General features: G+C 25.2%; 1 protein-coding gene across 1 annotated transcript in view; it reads left to right on the top strand.

The window, feature by feature from the left end:
• Window positions 1-4,669: 4,669 nt before the first annotated feature.
• The window catches only part of LOC129614850 (protein sickie-like), a 94,550-nt gene continuing 77,785 nt past the window's right edge, over window positions 4,670-21,434 (top strand). Inside the window, exon 1 of the mRNA XM_055529798.1 lies at window positions 4,670-4,818. Coding sequence (XP_055385773.1) covers window positions 4,786-4,818 — 33 coding nt within the window. The 5' untranslated portion in view covers window positions 4,670-4,785. The remainder of the gene's footprint in view (window positions 4,819-21,434) is intronic.

The following is a 21,434-nucleotide window of genomic DNA, read 5'->3' on the forward strand; positions in this document are numbered from 1 at the left end:
GTAAGAGTTTAACTTTCTCATTTTTACAAATTTTATTTTGTTTACTTTTTTCTTCTTTTATTTTATTACGTTACTTAAAAATAAAGTTTTGGAAAATGTAGAATTTTATTAAGTTTTTTTTTTTTATAAAAATTACATTTTATTCACATTTATTTCTATTGGAAAACTTACACATATATTCTATCTCTTTCATATTCTCACTTTTTATGAATTTTTGCGATGCAATTATGTGTACATGTGTGAATTTGTTTTTTTGGATGATCTTGTGTAAAATTCGTAAAAGTTTTCCTAAGGCATTATAAAAAAGTTTATTTTTTCTCGTTTTCCTGTAAATTTACTTTTAAAGTTTAGTCTATACTAGTGTAATGATGTGGTACATGAATATGAAGGATCTATAATAAAAGAAAGTTGAATTGTGTAGAATAGTTGAGTATTACTTTTTAAGGCTCATTTAAAATAAATTTTATTTAATGAGTATTATGAAAGCATGTTTAAATTGGATTACTGTTCATTGGGAATTGGTTGCCATTTATGAAAATCTCGACTTGAAATTTAGTTAAGCAGTTGCCCTCAATTTTATATAGGGCTTATTTATAGCTGTACCCATAATAACCTGAAATGTAAAAATGCTTTTCTGCAGTGCTAAATTTTGATTTAGTCATAACGCCCTGTTTTTTTTTTCGCCCCATCGGCTATTTCATTTCTTTCGGCTTTTTAGATTTATCTTCCTTTGTCTTCGTTCTTAGGTTTATGCAACCCTCCGTTCGACTTTGTGTATATTCGTCTGTCTTTATTTCACAGATTTTATTTTATTATTTCTCTGTCCCTCTATCGATCGGTTTTTTTGTCACCCTGTCCACCAGCTTCTTTGTCATTCTGTTCATCGGTTTCTTGTCCTTCTTTTCATCGATTTCTTCATCCCTATGTCCCTCTGTTTCTTTTCCCCATCTCACCCTTTTGTCTTTTATCTATATTATTTAATTTATGTTATTCGTGTTTGTGTGGAAAGAAATTCAGTTAAAATTTTAACTAATTTTCTCACTTCTTTCTCTCACTTTCTGTTTTTCCTCTTATTGATTTTATAAAACTTTTACACTTTGCGATCGATTTCGATATTGCTTCAAACAATAATTTAACCCATAAATTTCATCATTTACCTATTTAAAAAAAAGCAAGATTGTGTTTTTATTCCTTACTACTGGTGATATAACGAATCCAATAAAGGATTTTTCATGTCATCGAATCTAATGCAAAAAATATATTTAACAAAAAGTTGTAAAAAGTACAAAGAAAAATTTAATTTTAATTTTCATTTATTTAAAAAAAATAAGGTAAAGATGAAAAAAGCAGTTAGAACCCCCCAAACAAATTCATTTTTTAAATAAGAAAGTGTCATTTATGCTCATAACTTCTTTTAATTTATGACATTTTAACGTCATCAAAGATTTTTGTTTGTAAAGAATAATTTTTTGGGGAGAAAAAAATTCAAAAAAAATATATGTAACTTTGAAATGAGGGAAATTTGCTGAGAGAAAAAAAAAACAAAAACAAAATAAAAACAGGAAGGATATACGTTCCCCATATCCTGGGTGTTTTATCATTTGTGAAGTTTAGTAGGTAAAAATAAAAAAGAAATTGTTGTAAAGTTGATTTTTATTTCATCAAATTGTCGTCTATCAATAAAGAGACAAGAGAAAAACTTAAACAAACATTTTTATTTCTCACCTCCGCTTTTATATTTTTTAAACAAAAACTAAGTGGGGGATTCGGTTCTTATTTCGTTTAATATTCGTGTTTCAGCTGAAGGGCAATTTTTTTGCGTTTTTGCTTGAAAATTAACAAAAAAAAAAAAGAAAAGTAAACATCGATTTACATTAAAGGTAAAAATGAAGTCAATATGGCCCAGGAAAAAAAAACTAAAGAAAATTTCAAAATTTTTAATATTTTAGTGAATAAAAACAAATATTGACATTGGAATGGCTCATAAGATTTCTTCAGCCTCTTTTTCCCTCATTTCCCTTTCCGTTTTTGTAGCAAATTTTGAAGATATTTTGATGAAAGTTGAAAATTTGTAATTCCTTCTTTAAAATATTAAAAAATTTTAAAATATTTGCTTGAATATTTTGTACTTTTTTAATGCATTTTTTATTTTATATTGATATATTTGTTGTTGTGCTTTGTAATATTTGTAAGCATAATTTAAAGGTTTTGTTAATTACAATCTATTTTTAGGCGATTTTTCTGAACGGTTGCAGAGTTGAAAATGAAAATTTGTGATTAGGAATCAATCTAGTTTTTTTTTAGATTTAAGGAATAGTTTAGTTTTTAAATCTAAAACCGTGGCTACCCGTGTCATATAAAATAAAAGTTTTTGATGACGTTGGTGATCTAATTTTGGATAATTATAAAGTACAACAAAATCCAACATATTTAAAATTGAGTGGTTAAACAACTATATTCAGTGAAATATTTATTAGCATCGCACTTGTACATATTTATGAGAATAACGTGACAAGGACAACTGAAGGAGAATGTTTTTAAAATAAAAGAAATTTATAGTGCTATAGATGATGTTATGAATAAAATCACAACCACACTCTAGAGTGTACAATATAAATGTCATGTTTGTTAGATATACCATGATAGATGGTAATAAATTTTAAACCTCTTTATATATTTTAAGTAACTTATATAAAAATCAAAAAATTTGATTATTTTATGAGAATTTAAAAACTCCTTTATTTATTTATTCATCAAGTAACTTCTGGAAATCCTCTTAAAAATATTATATTTAAAAAGAAAACTATGTAAAAATTTCAATCTTCTTTTTTTTAAAAGAAGTTTATTTATTGCACCAAGGGCTTTCATAAAAAAAAACGAAAATTGTTAAGTAATAACTTTTTTGGTTTTTTTTTCTACCTTTTACTAAGGTACTTAACAACAAAAAAGAAAAGAAATTAGAGAATTTAAAAATTTTTAGGTAACTTTAGCTAAAGTTGTATAATAAGTTTTAGAAACATAAAAGAAAGATGTTGAATTCGAAAACTTTGTGTACAAGCCAACCACCTAATCATATAAAATTTTGTAAAAAGGAAGAAATTTTGGAAGTGTCACGAATAAAACAGTATTCGAGAAATTGATTGCAAAGACCAGATGCAACTAGGTGTTTCTTTTTTGCTAAAACTGCAATCGGTTTATATTACATCTGAGTTAATTAAGAAAACAACTACATAAACAGCAGTTGCGCATTAGTCAACAGAGTGGCACATATTTGAATATTTGGCTACAATGGATATAGAGGCAACAAGATTTTCGATCGACTGGATGATGTTTTTGAGTGTACAGTGATATCAATACTAAACTATTCTTGGAAACAACTTTGAAAAATATATTTTTTCATTTTCTGCGAATTTTTTAGAAACAGTGACCATTTTATTGCCAGCTTATAGAAGCACAATTGACGAAACAATTGTCTTGGATCAGGTTCCTTTAATATTGAGGAAGATTTCCCCAATTTTTTTTGAGGACGTTTAGAAACAGACTGACGATGGAAGGGAAGAGGATTGATTGTCGTGAAAACTCCTACAATTTAATGATTTTTCTTCCTTATTTTCCTGCTTTTAAAATTTTCAATCACACTATTAGAGTAATACTCTGTATACTTTAAAGATAAAATGGAGGGACACTAAAGGATATTAAAAATATGATGCTCATGTACTAAGGACATAAAAATATAAATAAAAGCACAAAAGCAAACTAAAAAAAAAAAGAAAAAAAAATTGTACTTAGTGACGCTTTTCTTATTTTTCGGTTTCGTTTTTTCTGTATTTGGCCGGTTCTTTTAAATGACATTATCCTTTTTTCTTTTGTCATTTTTTTAAAAAAAAGAAAAAGGAATATAGTAATAAAAATAAACCATAAAGCATAAAATCTTCTTACTATTATAATAAAGGTACACAAACCTAAATAAAGGTGGCGTATTAAAAATTGTTCTTTCATATTACAATGGTGTCCTTTTTTCAAAAAAAAAAAAAAAATTAAACTTTTAAACACCTTTGTTAAAATTTTGTTTTGATTTAAATTTCTTTTTTTTTTTTTTTTTGAATTCAATGAACTTGTAGACTAATTTAATAAAAAAGAATTGTTTTGATTTTTTTTCAAATTATTTTATTGCAAAGGTTTGCATTGTCCTTATGAATTTTATAGCGAAAATTTCAAAAATCCCCAAAAAAATATAGGTTAACATTGTAAAGATTTGATTCTTTTTATTTTTTTAAGGCAATGTGGATTGGTTTAAGTGATTTTGTTATGACATTTCCAAAAATTTTTGCAATTAATTTTTTAAATTGCAATAGATTAGCATTTGTGTAACGGCCACCCAAAATCTAGTTTCATATTGAAAAGTAAAAGGATTCGAGCTCAGATAAGATTTTAGCTTTCTTATCTTTATATTTTAGTCAGATTGTCATTCACTTAGGTTTTCTCTATTTTCACTAAATCAATATTTGATATTGACTATTTTTGATTTTGGAATAAAATTTTGTTAGTTTTTCCTTACCTTAAAAGAGTAGGCTAATTTAAAAAAAAATGTTTTGATATAATTTTACTTATTAATAAATTTACTTATTTATACTATTTACATTTTAGATTTACACGGACTGGGGTAATTTCTATCTAGATCGGGCTAAATCAAAGAGACGAATTGTTAATTTAACAACAGATTGTTGTGATGGTCTAATTTTAGCTGATATAATTGAAAATGTAACAACATTTAAAGTAGAAAATATGATTAAAAATCCTAAAACTCAACAACAAATGGTAAGTTATACTTTATTTAATTGTTATATAACAAAACATTTTAACTCAATTACTAATATTTTCCATGAAGTTCAAAAATGAACTATATTTCCATATGTGCACTATTATTGTACTTTTGAACTTTACAAAAAACGAATTCTTTATAATCGTCTATCTATTGACTTTAGTAGATTAATATAAATTACTTTATTTTCACAATATTATTCCATAAGATATTTCTCAAGTTCTCCTCAAACTAGCTATATTTATTCAATTATTAAAAACGACATTCCTTTTTTTTCTACTGTGAACGATTTAATTCAAAGAATTATTATTATTATTGTTGTAATAATAAAATTTTTAAGAAAATGAAAATTATGAATAAATTCCAAACGTTTCAATTAATAATTTGCAATATTCTCTCTCAGTTCATGATATTCCAATCAATTTTCAACTCTTTTTTTTGTTTTTTTTGGTTTTCATTTTTGTTTTTTTATGAAAAATGATTTACTGACAGATTTAATAAACACTTGCAAAATGAATAATGAAAAAATTCATGGTAATTATGAGATAGTCTATTGAATTTGAAAGGACAGATTTGAAATATTTTAATGCAAAGCTTTTTAAAAATACAAAAAGTGTTGATAATTGATGTTAGTTAAGCACTTGCTCAAAGATCAATAACTTTGCCAGAGAAGTCCTTAGCAAAAACTTCCTAAATATGCGTCTTATTTTTTATTCTCGTCTCAATATCCTGATAGTTCGACTGATGTACGACAACTTAACAGTGACCCTGGGAAGTAGGATAGCTTAATGTATATTAAGCTATCTAATATTGAATATAATTTTTACAGTGATCGGGATTTGAACCCATTGGTCAGATTAACTAAAATAATTTACCATATTATATTAAAATTTTTAGCCCTGTATGTTTTAAAAAGGAATATTTATACCATTATGAACAAAATAACAAAATTTCTATAGAAAATGAATAAAATATGACTTATACTTTTAAGGTTAAAATAGTACTTACTTCATATACGAGTATGTATATAGGGAAAAATATTGTCGTTAATAAAATTCGCAATCTTTCATTTCATTGCTTTTATTATTCATAATTTTTTCGCGTTTTAATTTTTTTTTGCACTGTTTATTCTTCTACTTGTAATTCACTTTAAAATTGTGTTAAAGAATTCTATTTTTAGATTATTACCGTAGATATAAATGAATATTGTATTATGTATGCTCATATATTGTAATATATAGATGAAAATTTTATTTATTAAAATAATAATTTTTGTTGTTTATGGTAAAAATTTAAAATTCTTATATGTAGCTATTTGATTTTGATTTCATATGAAAATTTTGACTTAGTTGGAAAGTCTTTTATTCAACTCTTTTCATGACATGTCGCGTCTAAAATGAAATTTTCTTTTTTGTTTTTTTACTTTTTCTAAAAATTTAAATATATTATAATATTTAGTTTAAGAATTCAGAAGAAACTTTCATAACCAATGTTATATACTATGTGGTATACAAATCTCTAGTATGCATAATTACGTGTACGAAAATGTTACTATATATTAAAATGTAGACTATTATTAATATAACATGATGATGATGAGTGGGTTGAGATAGGAAATAATTGCCGTATTGTCTAAAAGTGTAGGTTGACTCTGTTTAAAAACAAAATAAGAAAAATGCATTTTGAACTTATTACATAAAACATTTTTAATGATTTTTATCATAATTTTAAAAAATGATTGAAACTAACTTGATTATGAATCAAAAAATTTGAAATGAGTGTTGTTAGATCTATATAAGCAATTTCATATTTTTAATATTTATATCAGATAAAATACAATGTAGATGTGTTATCGATATTAATTATTTACGAGATATCATTGAGTGCTTATCGGTGTTACAAATTTTTGAGATAAAGTTTAACATAAATTTTATTGATTTTATCATTTTGTAGTTAATATCTATGCGTGGATATTACACATTTAAAATTTTACAAAAAATTATTTTAATTGAAAAGAAAAATCTGAAAATGACACGCTTTCAATATTCTATTGTATATAAGTACTAGTACTTAATTATTTTACAATGATAATTGACTAAAATTGTTTGCTATTGTAAAATTATTAAATAATTTACAATTTTTGTACAAAAATAAAAAAAAAAATATTTAAAATTTCAAACTAATTTGAGTCATTCATAGCTTAAAATTGAAAAAAAAAAATTAAGTGCTTTTTGTAAATAAAATTTTTTGTGTGCCATAAATGCTCTAATCTGTTGGTACAAATGTTTGTTGAATAATAATTATAAAATGTAACAAGTTAAATTTTTGGTAAAATTTAGACGCTGTTATTATTTTAACGGTACTCGATTTTGTTTTCGTTCGTACCTAATTTGGGATCCAAAAATTGTTTTTGTTTCAAAATTAATTTTACAACAAAGTTCAACATTTTTTGCGAAATCCTTATTATCTTAAAATTTTGTTTTGCTATAAAAATTTAGGCATTAATTTAATTTACGCTATTAAGCGTAAGGAATTTTATATTATCATTAAGTATTAGAGGCTGGAATACTTTATTGGGTCGGAATATGCACATAAATATGATATTTAAACGTAAGAAATCTTTAATAATTAGCAAACAAATCAGTTTCTGTTATGAATTCTCTAATAAACCTATACCATAAGAGTTAAGAAGCTGCAGTCAAAGCATAATGGTACAGTGAATGTAATGTTTAAATTTTATAAGTTTTTGGATTACATGACTCACGTACATCATATGGTCTCTGATTTAATATTTGATATAAGAGTATGTATGTACTTAAGTAGTTAGAGTATCTACACGCCTATATCTATAGCACAAAATTGTTAAAAAAGCGAAAAAAGCGGCTTAGAAATAAATTTTCATTTTAATGACAACTTGTTGTCGTACATAATCGATTTCAACTCTCTACTTTTTGTAATGTTTATCCATATGTAACTAGTTTAGTTGATTGTCAAAATATATTATGCATTAAAAATTGTGACAATCCCATTGTTATATCAAGATAACCAAACTGAATGAAAAAATAAAAATTTCTTTTTTATTTCGCAGATTTTACAAATTGATTTAGTGTTGAATTGAGTGCTTTTTATAACACGTCAATTTATACTTAAATTTGATTTAATTTTTTTTTTTAATAAATTTTGATAGATTTGAAATAGACAGATTTACATTTAAATCAAAAATTTTTTTTTTTATTAATTTAATTTCCTAAGCGAGATAATAAAAGTTTCTCAATATACATAAATGTTTTGGCTATTGAAATAGAAATGTTATTTATGTGTTTCTCTCTATATAAAATTTACATTTCAATTAAAATTAAATTTCTTCTAATTATCGTTATTATTTGATTTGATATTTTAATGAATTTAATAAAATATTTGTAGATAACTAATTGTGTAACAAATTAGGCAACAATTTTTATAAGGTTCGCTAAGTTTCTTATTGCCTATTCCTCTTATTTCTTCGAATACCCTCATCTTTGTATTTTAATTAATTTCAGTCCACTTTTTGGTTGCAGTTTCTAATACACAATGTTTCATTTGAAGGTTTAGACTGAAAAGGTGATTGGAGGAAGTTTTTTAAAAGAAAAAAATACCAGATATAATTTTACACATGGTGTGCAGTGTGCTATTAAAATATTTACTCCACGATTTTTTTTTTTGGTTTTGTGAAAACCGCTTCCGTAAAGTCTTAATTCTTATACAAATTGTAAAAAGTAGAAAGTTTCCACTTTAAACAAATATTTCGTTAACTTACAATCTAGACTTTTACGTCCATAATGAAAACGAACTATAGCCTTCATAGTTCTTTCACTCATTTACAATTCATTAACATACAAAATACAAAATTTAGTTACATAATGCATGATTTATAGGCTTCCGAGTACTCTACCGTATATTGGTCATTTAAAATGCGTTACAAAATATTGTGTATAAAATATGAAAGTCGAATAATAATGGAAAGATAATCGCAATTGTTTAAATAATTTTGTATCATGATAGAAATTTTGTAGCATGACATAAATTTCTAGCATGATACAAATTACTTTATTCACAGATTCAGATATTAATTAACACATTTCAGCTTTATCTCACATGATATAAAAATTTCAATCTGAATTCTGAGCGAATACGAAACGAATATAAAAGCGAAAGAGAAAAAACAGAAATATAAAAATCATCAATCATCGATTTTATGATCATTATTCACAGATTACTTTCAATGTAGCATAACGTTCATTTTACAGATCGCGCTCAAGTTGATTGTGATTAAAAAAAAATAATACAATTAGTCTTCGGACGTACTTTGAACGAGTTAAAAGTCGAGCGGAATTTATTTTTTTTTTTATTTTTGAATTTTAATTTTTATAAAATTTTATTTAGTTTGTGTTTTTGTTTGTTTACTTATATTAGAATTTTTCTTTTTTTCGAAATTATGTGTAAATTTTGTATACATTTATACATAATTAATTAAAAAACAAATTTCTTAAGTGTTTGTAAATTTTAATTTTGAAATATCTAATTAGTTACTTTTACTATATATAAATATGTGTCTGTAAATAAAAACAAAAAGCGCGGTGAAGCTTTTTGAAATCATCTGACGATTCTAAGAAATTTTTAAGAAATAATTTATTAAATTTGAATTTTATTTGATTAATAATGTTGATGATCCGTAATTTTTAATAAAATGTAACCAAAACATATATTTTGAAATGATTTTTAATTATTGTGATATTACAAATTGGGTTTCTTTCGAAAATCAAAATTAAAATTTGATTTATTGTAAAAAAAAAAAAAAAGATTTTTGATAATAGTGGCGTTACTAGCCAAAATTTCTCAACTAAAGGAGAGACAAAATATTTTTTTTTTCAATTTTGTTGCGATATTAAAAAGAATTTACCGGAGAAAAAAAAGATAAATAATAAAAATTTCTGAATAATTAAATAATCAGAAATAAATTGCGGTCAAGAATTATTGTGGTAAATTTTATTTTTAATAACCAGACAAAATAAAGAAACCAGGAATTCAAAATAAAATTTATAAAATTGAACGACAATCCTGGGAAATTAAAAATATTTTTCTAAATTTATTTCTTTTAAAATTTTAAAATTGTGGTTAATTTTATTACTTTTACTTAAGATATTCTTTGGTTAAATTCTTTAAGAAATGAAAAATTTAGATTAAAAAGAAAAATTTTTATTAGTGTTTAAAACAGCCTTACTTAAACCTGCAATAATTTTTCCCTTTTAAAAGATAACATTAAAATGTTTCATTTGTGCAATTGCGGTTTTCTTCACCTACATTATTAGTTATAGTTCTTCTGTTGGAAATCGAGGAGGTGAAATTAAAAAAAAACATTTTTTTTTTGCGGTTTACAATTTTCCCAATAAATTGTAAGTTTTATTTTATATTTATTGACTTTTAACATGTTTATTTCGAAAATAGAAAACCTATGACAGGAAGAGAAACTAAAAAATAAAAATAGAAAATTAAACCGGTAAAAGAAATGAAAATTTCTGATCACTTGATCAGAATGTCGTAATATTATTTTATTTATTTAAATGAATAAATCTCACCTACCCACCTTGTTTTTAACAAATATACACCTGAAGCAATTTTAAATGTACTTAGAAGGTAGGCACTGAATTTCCAGGTATAATTTAATACTCCTATAAGAATAAGGTGTGAGTGATAAATTTTGCAATAAAATTAAAAATAAAAACACAAAAGAAAAATAAAGTACATGACAATAAATTTGCTAATAAACATTTAACATAAACTTCTGGTTAATTTTTCATTTCATTTTTTCATTTTTAAAAATTTTGAATCGATAAAGTGGTGGTGTTTTATGAAATATTTTTGCAAGCAAAGAAATTAAGTACCTATATTCGATTAATTGCAGCTTAAGGAAATTTTTGCCAATAATTTATTGATAACATGACAATTATTGCTCTATGAATGAAACAAGATTTATCTTGTGTTTGATGTTGTTTCTGATCACATAAATATTGGCTCCCTTCGGGTTTGCAATGGTCTTTTAAATTCAAAGTCAAAATCGTAGGTTACCAAATAATCTGTGCTATGATATTATCACTTTTAAAGTGATATCCAAGAGATTTACGAATTTTATGGCAGAACATGTTTGAAAATTCGTTATCTTTTCTCCTTCTTCTGGCTTCATCTTGAAATAGTCCCAAACACAGCTTCAAAAAATCTGCTAAATTAATTTATAACTGCAATATGTCGTCGGAAAGGCTTTAGAGAATTCGGCAAAACTCTTCTCAGCCACAGTGTTTAAATCAGTGGTGCAAATATTGTTCTAATCATACTTAATTTGCACTTGAACCTTCCTTGAGAAAACTTCTGCCCGAGCAATATTTTAACTGTTATTTTGATATTTCCCGGAAATTGGAATTTTTTTAAATATGAACGTCAAAATTGACATTAATTCGTTCCGCCTACAAATAAAATTCTTCCCGTATGTATACATAAAATGCTTATACTTCAGTGATAAAATGCAATAAATAAATGTACATACTTACCAATTTAAGATATTATTTACTCACATTCCATATCCGATAAAAACAGGTTTACCATCTGATTTAAGTTAGTAGCCTTTATTTATGTTACTATCTCGTGTTTTTTTTTTTGATGTACACCCGCAATATGAAATCTTAAAATATTATGAATGATAATTTTATTCTGAAAGTATAAATCATAAATCTTACAAGCACATGGTATAAATGCACATACACTTACATTCGAATGTGTGGTCGAATGGACTCAATATGATTAATTGATTTAACATCATTTTTTATTGTGTGTGTGTTTTTTTTTTTTAGTTTGTTTTTATCTTTGGTTTCTATGAAATTGATTATTTATTCTTTCATATAAGTATTATGATAAATTTATTGATTTTATCGATTTTTATGAGATTTTAAAGACATTTTTAAAGGTAAATTATTGAAATAATTTAAGAGTAAAATAAAAGAAAATCTTGAAATTTTATTGAAATAATGATAAATCAAATAATAAATAAAAATAATTTTAAATATGGGCAAGAGTTCTAAAGAAAATTCTAATGAATCTTTTCTATTATATTTCTATAGAATAATAATTGTAATATTTGAATTAGAAATACATACATAGAGTGAGGATCGATGAATAATTTTAATTAAATTTGAATAGAAATTTTTGACTTAGAAATTGACGTGGGTTACCAAACACATATTTAATTGAATTTTTCTGTTTTGATATTTTTAAAATTTAAAATTCTTTTCATAAATGTTTTGAAGAAATTTTTAAAGATTTCCAAGGAATGAAAGGTCAAAAGTTAGAATTGCATATCAATTAATAAAAGTTAAGAAGTTCTACAAAATAATATAAATGCAATAGAAGTGCATTGTGTAATGTTATATTTTATATTGAAATTAAAGGTATATGATCATTTACATTTTATATGCGCCTACATATGAATTATATTGAACAAATATTTTTCAATTTGATTTTATTAATTTTAATATTTTAATTATTCAAGGTGTACTCTCACTCAATGTGATCTTAGAAAAATATATTTTAAAATTTATTCTATTTCTATTTGAATTGACTCGAATATCAAATAGAAATCATATTAGATATAGAAGTACTCGTAAATCCACTTTGATTTGGCCGATCAAATAATGTCATTCTAAGATACTTTATATATAATTATAAAATATCGTATTGTACTTGACGTCGTTACCTCTATGCGCTTAAGGTATCCATATAGTAAAATCTGTAATAAGGTAGTTAATATTATGTGTTAATTATTTTCTGAAATTTTTATTGGTGAAAAATTAATCTTATATAATTTCAAAGTTCACCTACAACAAACTGCTCGAGAAACAGTTAAGACCACAAGCAAGAACATTGAAAAGATCATTGATTCAATTACAATTGTGGTTAGGAATATTGATTGCAGCAGTTATTATAGAGGCAATCATTTTTTGATATTTATTTTTAGAATATTGAAAAAAAAAATTTACCGTAAAATTTTTAGAAAAAAATTATGCTAATTTCTTTGTTATTTTTTTTTACCTGTTATTCATGATCAATATGATTGATTTATACTCTGCTTGCTGGTAGTTCGTTTTTTACCTTTCTTACTTTAGAATACTGATTCTTACGAGAATCTGTGGATTTCTAGTGATCACAAAAAACACTTAGAATCGCTCTATCTCTTATAGTTTAGTCAAAAAACGCTTTTAAAGTTTTTTCAAGACTTTTTTCAATTATCTTATAATAAATTTAAATATTGACGAATTCTGTGAAATGTATTTGATGAAATGAAAAATTTAAAACCCTCGATTTCTTTGAAAATGTTTGAAAATTTGAACTTTTTAATTATATAACCATGTATTAAAAATCGCGCTGTAAGGTGTAAATTGTTTTATTAGGGAAAATTTCGATCTAAGTTACGTTGCCCCCTCATTAACCATTAATCATTTTAAAACCTTTTGTAGTTCAAATATCAAATAATGTAAGGACATTTACGTGAATTTTTGATCGAAATTTTAATATCAAATTTGTTCGTGTACAAAAATTGAGTTAAAATTAAAATTTTTTTAATGATAATGTACTGCCTCACAACTTACTTAATGAACTTTAATTTATCATTTTCATTATCTTATTTTATTCGTTTGTATTTTTTTAAATTTTTTTCTTATTTTTTATTTTTACCATGAAATTTTCATTTTTAAGTGAATGGCCTGGAAAATTACTTGACGAAATTAACAAAATAAAAAATATAATTATGTACTAATTGTAAACGTACAAGATGTTTCATTTCCGATGACTAGTCTAATTTGAAAGGATTTGAGGGCTGCCATTTCTACACACTTTTTTCTTTTTGTGAAAATTGTTTTACGAATTTGATCGTTTTTATTTTAAAATTTATTCGATATAAGAAGATCATAAAATTTAAATGGATTCGACATCGAGATGAATTCTAGCTGAAAAATTGCGAGTGGGAGAAGGTTAAGGTAAAAGGTATGAAGGACCAAGAATAATTGAAGAATTGTACTTTCTTCTTCTGCTATTGTGCGATAGCATTAACGTTCGCATGCCGAGTTGTCTGTGGAAAAGCGCTTCTCCATATAGCGAAACGTAAATTAACCTATTTTTAGAAATGTTGTTCTGTCGATCTGAGTTTGGACTCGTGTATGTCACGTTCGGCTGAACCGAATTTAATAGAAATTAATATCCGATCTTATTTTGGCTATGCCACGAATTGATCAGCTGTTGTGATGTGTTAAACCTCGTGAGCTGGACTTTTTGTGCTGACTACATCAGAAATTTTTATTTTGCTATGACATCGAACATCCGCATACAAAAACTATTTACCATGGTTTACTTTAAAACAAATGGATCACCCCATATTAGAATTTTTATGTACATAGCATGTGGAAAAATAACGAACTTGAACACTTTTATATATGAAACCAAAGAACATATGGTCTCATTATTTGGAATACTATACATATGTACTCGTATGTACTCCCCAAGTGATATTATATGTCATTTAACAGAAAGAAGATTTAAAAAAAAAAATTTTCTTTATCATAATGTTCAGTTGTACTCTTGTGTCAAACGGTGTGTGTACAAATGCGTATATTATATAAGAATAACTGATTGTCTGTCGTTTTAATATGAAATTACAAAAATTCCAATGCTTTATGCTCTCAAGCATATTTAATGTACAATAATTATATTATGAACAGATTCAGAGTGGCAATTCAGTTCAAATATAATTGCACATACTGGATTATGTACATATTTATGTATGTTGGTATGTTAATATAATATTATCTATATTATTGTACAATTGAAAACCGAATATCAATTACAGATTAAAGAAACTTATTAATTTGGATTTATATGCATATTTATGCACAATGCATTTCTGACGGCTTTATTATATGCACTTACTACAATATAGAATCATATAAACGATAGTGAAACGTTATCCAAGCGCCATATTATAAGAAAAAAACTTGAATAATCCTCAGTTTTAAAATGATTTACATAATATTTATTGAATTTTCCATACTTAATTTAAAAGTACAAAAATTTTACTTTCATAAGTATGCAGTGGGGTCTTATTATCTTTATTATCGAGAGGGCAATATATAGGGTCGAATTATCTGAGGTCAATTTTTTATTATGTATACATAAAATGTATCAAAAGAGAAAAGGCATTAATTTTTTTTTAAATATCTTGTAATACTAATTATAAATCTGAATGGATCACAGATTTCATTAATATGGAATTAAGTATTATTATCTCTTCTCTGTTATTTTTTTGTTGGTTTTGGAAAATTTTCAATATTTTTTTATAGAAGATCTATAATCACTAACTTTCATCATAGTTTCACAGATAAAATGAACTCATCTCACATTATGTGTAGAAATAAATTTTTAAGCGGAAAATTGTACAATTCAGGATGCTCGTTATTATTATTATTATTATGATTAAGATCATATTAAATGAAAATTATTTTAGTTATTAAAGTGTTACAGAGAAATATGGGTATTGATGAAATAGGGGTTGGGTTTAGAAGCCATAAAATCCACTTCCTCGTCAACGGCGAACATTCGTAAACAATGTGTATTGCCGCCATGCACTCCTCTTCATGACAAAATCTGGAAAAAGTCGTCGCGGTAATTTCTTATTTACATTTATGTGCAAAACAAATTAATTAAAATTGCATGAAAGCTTGAATTTATACCTCTCAATTTTGGTTTAATATAAAATATATGTATGTACCTTCGTTAATTACGGTAAACAAGTATGTATTTCAATTTATAAATATGACCCAATTTCGTTTATCATCCATTTCCTTTTGAAGTAGAGAAATTTTAAAACCCTTTTGTCATAATGAATTACCAATATAAAAGTTATCAAAAGTAACCACGTGACATAAATATGAAGTAAACAAATTTATTTATTTTATTCGTTTGTTCTTCTTCAAAACATTAATACTTTTTCAATAATAAATCATTTTATCTTGGGTAAAACGAGAAAAAAAAAATATTTTCATTTCTTATATTCAAGTATATTTATAACTTCCTATTAATGTTACCCTAAATGAAGACTTGCATTTCCCTAAACAAACCAAAAAAAATAAAATATTTGTTTAAAAAAATTAACATTAACCAAATAATATGGGGCATTAATAACACACTGTGTTATTTGTAATTGTATGGTACAAATATGATTTGTGCATTTCCATATTCATATAGGCTTTTGAATTATTCCACTTGGTTAATGCTTTTATTTTGTCTTGAAGAACATTGTTAACAAAACATTTTACTTTATAAGTTTCTGAGATAACCCAACAACGAATGTCACATGATGATGACACAAAGTATGAACCTTTGTTTGATAGAAGTAAATCTTTGGTATCCTGAGCGGAAACGTGATATAGAATTGAGAAAAAATCTGTTTTTTTTTTATATTTAACAACAATATATGTCGATCCTTTCAAGCGTTTTTTAGAGCGTTCTCTAGAGTCGGTTTCCGACCCTAAATTCGACCTTCAATTACGACCAAAGAAATTTTTCACAAAATAAAATTTGTCAATGTTGGAATTAATTAGAGCTTTTCTTATTGCAGTCGAACACTTTTTGTACTATCTAAAAGTAAGAGGGTGATTTGGCATCATTAGAAAAAAGAAGAAGGCGACAATTTTTGTACCATTCATAGTACAGTGGTCCTATGAAGGGTACCTTACACATGATATTGCCAATGAAGTGTTAAAGTACCTAGCCAAAACTTGTTTGTTTCTCTTTTTAGTTACCAATTTCCCTATTCATTTTACTTATGAATGAAATGCGAGCGTAACGCAACGAAATTTCTTTCTTCTTTTACTAAAAATGTATCCTTTTCCTAAAACAATAAAAATACTCTTATATATGTAGGTTGAATAAAGAAAAGTTGAATGCGTAATCGATATCGTAAAAACTGAAAAAAAAAATAATGGAAAAACAAAATAATTCAGAAAAAGAAAAATAAGTCATAAATTATGCAATAAAACAAACGATTAGTATCTGTCCAAATACATAAAAAGTATACGAAAAAACAAACGAACAACGAAGCAAACAAAAAAAAAAAATGGAATAAAAAATTAACAGAATTTTCAAACAAATAAACAACGGAACGGCAAAATAACAATATAACAATAATAAAAATAGAAGATTGTAAAACAAACATTGGTAGTTTTCCTTTTCAGTCCTTGAGCGATCAACTGACAAGAGCTAAATATCGTAGAACAACTCTGTGTCTTTTTGCCTCTCCTCAATCCCGAATAACCCGATAATTTTACTCTTTTGTATTGGAGTTGATATTGTGATACCATAGATGGCACTATGCTATGTATACGTATTGTATGATTGTTTGAACAAAGAGTTGGTATATCGTGAATAACGTATTATGTACACACATTGAACTGTTATAAATATCAAAATGTATGTGCATGTTGAATAAAAGTAAAATATTAAAGATATTTAAAGTATTCAAATAACTATAAAAATGGGTAATGTTATTAGATAAGACTTGCACAATATTTAATGCAGTTATACACATAAACCATTATAATATTCGAAATAGTTTAAATATTATGCACACATGCATAAATAACAAAACATATTTTTTTGTTATTATTGAGATTAAACATGAATATTTTGTTTTTATTCTTCTTCATTCCAAGAAACAGAATACAAACTACTTGAAAATTTTAAATTGTAAAACTTAGAAAATTGGAATATTTTGCTTCCTTCTAGTGCGATGGTGAATGGTGGTGGTATTAAAGTGTGCCAATGAAATCATATAATATAAAATACATATCATATGAATGTGTATATTATAAAAAAGTGATGCTATATTCGAAGCAAATAATTTAATATTCAAGAAAAAATTCCAATATTTTAAGTGTTATATAAATATAATCGTTAGTAGGTGACCTGATTATTTCATATTTTATGAGGTTTATGAATTTCTTGAGATACTTCATTTAACCTTTTGTTTCGAGATCGGTTATTTTCAATCATTTTAAAGTGATTAAGCATCATTTGTGTTTAAGCATCAAGAAAAATTTTATATACAATTGTATAACAGATGAATAATATGAACAAAACGAGTCAAAATGTAAGAGTTGAAAAATTATTCACCTCAAACTGAACCGAAACCTAATATTTTCTTAGCTTTGAAAACTGAGCTACAGAGCTAAATTAATTATTCGAATAGGCAACTACTCGTATTTTATAACAATTAAGGAAAGACAAAATCAAAATTATTTATTTGTTTTTGGTTTTTGTCTTTGGTAAAGTTACGAGTATACTTGCAGGTCGCAGATATTGGTGCATGTTCTGAAATTTCGAAAAGGTATTATTGAGGCGTGTTCCATACCTAGTGGAGGGCACAATAATATCTGCACAATCTACAATCTATTTGCAGGTCGGAAGGGGTTAATATATGAGACAAACTACTTAAGTTAATAATTGATTTTATGTCCCAATAATTTTTTCCTATATTTTCTGACATTAAATAATTTATGCTACCATTACTTTTAAACTTAAAAAAATCAGAAATTCAAGAATACAAATCTAGCGAGGGTGATTTTTTATATTAAATTATAAAAACTAATGTGGAATAATAGAGGAGAATAATTTTTGTTTTGACTATTTTTAATTGATTTATGTTTTAGTTCACTGACTGTAATAAAGCGTAATTTAATGGTGGCATTTGTTATTAAAATTTCAATTTTATTCTGTTGTATATAGGGTTATATTATTAATGAACATTTAAATGATTTCTAATATTTTCGATTCGATATTATAAATTAATGATAACTTTAATAAAATATGAAAAAATATTGAAATTTCAATTAAAAAAAATTTAATATTAAAAAATATTTTTAAAAGGGCCGAAATAAAATGAAGTTAATTGCAGTATAGCAGTTTATTTTATTATAATTATTATTATTGCTGCACTTTAATTTATATTGTACGAGTATTGTGTTATATAAGTAGGCATATTTTTATTCAACATATTGTCAATTATAGTAAAAATTGAGTAATTTAAATGAAATTAATTAATTAATTTATGAGGTTTTTATTGTTTACTAATTAAGTATATTTAATAAATAATTGAGAGATTTATTTACAGAAGGGTTATTTAAATTTCATTTAATGTTAAGAATGCTGTGGTGAATTAAAATAACTTTCAACTCGTATTATATATTATATTGCCCGTACAATAATGATAATATTATTTTAATAATAATTTAAGAGATATTAGGTTGTTGGATCGAATTTTCTTTATTTTATACAGTCATTTATTACTATTTTAAATAAGCTCAATTATGAGAAAATATTCTCAAGAATTTATTCAATAAAAGTTATTAAAAAACATGTTTTAACATGTTTTAAAAATTTTATACAAATATATACATATGTATGTACTTACGTATTTACAAAATCCAATTAAATAATATAAAGGCAAATAACATGTCGAATTTGGGGCTAAAAGTAAAATTAATTGCTGAAATGAATTAGAATATAATCGGCTAAAACTAATAAATTATCAAAAAAACTACTCTCGAAAGTATAATCTCCCGAAGAATTACAACCCAAGACACAATTAAAACCGCTTTGTTTTCTCTAAAACATAATTGTGTATACTGAACACATTTTTTTTTTAAGTTTGCATCCCAACAGGCTAAAAAATATCTAATATTGTCTTTGATATTATTATTATACCTAGAAGAGTTCATTTTTAAAAATTTTGGAGAATCTTGACATAATTTATAATTTTAAACCTAAACTAAATCAGAGAGCAAAAACAAAACGGATGAAAAACAGAAGTTCTACTTTTTTTTTAAATTTTCTGCTGTGTTGAAAATCAAATTGGAAGGGTATAGTGAATTCTGTATTCGAGTTATAATAGAAATGTTATGATACTTGTATTTGTTACTTCCATCGCCAAAATTTTTGAATGCCGAAGATCACTTAATGAGAAGATTCACTTAAGACGAATACTTGATCACTTAATGAATAGTACCTGTCAGCACTGTGTGGAATAATTTGCCAATTACTGATTTCAACTATTAACAATACCTTAAAGTTAAGGGTAAGATAATTTTCTCATTTACTCCTATATTTTCTTCTTTTGCTTTTCAAAAGCTATTTAATTTTAAAGATTCTTTGTTCGTTTTTTTTTGTTGCTTTCGGTTTCAGCTTGGGTTGAATACTAATGAGGAGACAATTTAATTCTTTATTCTTTAAGGCATGCAACATATTGAGCATCGAAAAATAGAATGAACATTTAGCGTGTTTTTAGATTATTAAAAGATTTACTATAAAAAATTTTTAAACATGACTTCTGATATTTGCTTTTATTATATACACATAAATATATGTTTGTGTGTACTTTCATCGAGAATTTTTAAATTTGTTGTTGTTTTATTTAAAACAAGACATGTTAAATTTTATGACAACAATATGACCCTGAAAAAAAATGTTTTCTTAATGTTGAATTTAAGAAGGTTATTTAAACATTATTACAGATCGATTTTATTATAAAATACAACGTTACGACCTTAAAATGAGGTTTATTTTCGGCGCGTGAGGTTATTTTGTTTATGAGAAAAGGCTGAGAGAGTGAAAGAGAGATAAGCAAGAACCATATTAGATTCCTTTTTTGAGGATAAGAACAAAGTTTTAAAAAAATCATGAGCAAAAAATGAATTTTTATTTACTTAGTTCTTCTACTTCATATGATTTAAGAATGCATAACAGAGAGAGAGAGATAAAAACAAGTTATGGGTTTCCCGTTTTTTATTGATTTTAATATCAAATTTTTTTTATGATTTTCGATGCTTTATTGTTGTCTTTTTTTTTCTTTTTATTTTTTCGGTTATTTAAAGATAAAATTATAGAAATCGCAGACGCGACGTCGACATTGTCTGCTAGCTAATTAAAAATTCCAAGGGCACAAGTTTATTAAAATTTCTTTTTTTAATATTAATTTGTTCAAAAACAGAGGACAAAAATGTGAAATAAAAGCCTTTTTATTTGGCGTTATACATACATACATAATTAAATATAAAAAAATTATGTTTAATAAAAATATTGTCACAACATGCGGGGCGCTGTTTTTTCCGGAAATTCCATATTATGACTAGCAAATTATTTTTATATAAAATTTTAATAACATCAAAGGTTTCAACTGCAATCACTTCAAATCTGTTCAAATGTGCTAAATACGTTTTTAAGGATACCATATTTAATTCATATAAAATACCTACTGAGAGAATGCGAATCTTTGATTCAGGAGCTTCAATTTTTTACTTCACACGGGAAGAAAATGTCTCGCATCGTGGACTGATCGTGGATAATCGTGGATTTATGAGATATGTATGTTGTTTTTCTGGGGGGTGGTTTATTCGTGGTACTTGAAAAACTCCGGGGGCGCGCAATAAATCATCTCATTCTTGTTCGATGTACGCATATGTGCGCAGGCTTTTTCCTATACAAC

The sequence above is a fragment of the Condylostylus longicornis genome, unplaced genomic scaffold, assembly GCF_029603195.1.
Source record: "Condylostylus longicornis isolate FDR11 unplaced genomic scaffold, ASM2960319v2 ptg000005l, whole genome shotgun sequence".
NCBI lineage: Eukaryota > Metazoa > Arthropoda > Insecta > Diptera > Dolichopodidae > Condylostylus > Condylostylus longicornis.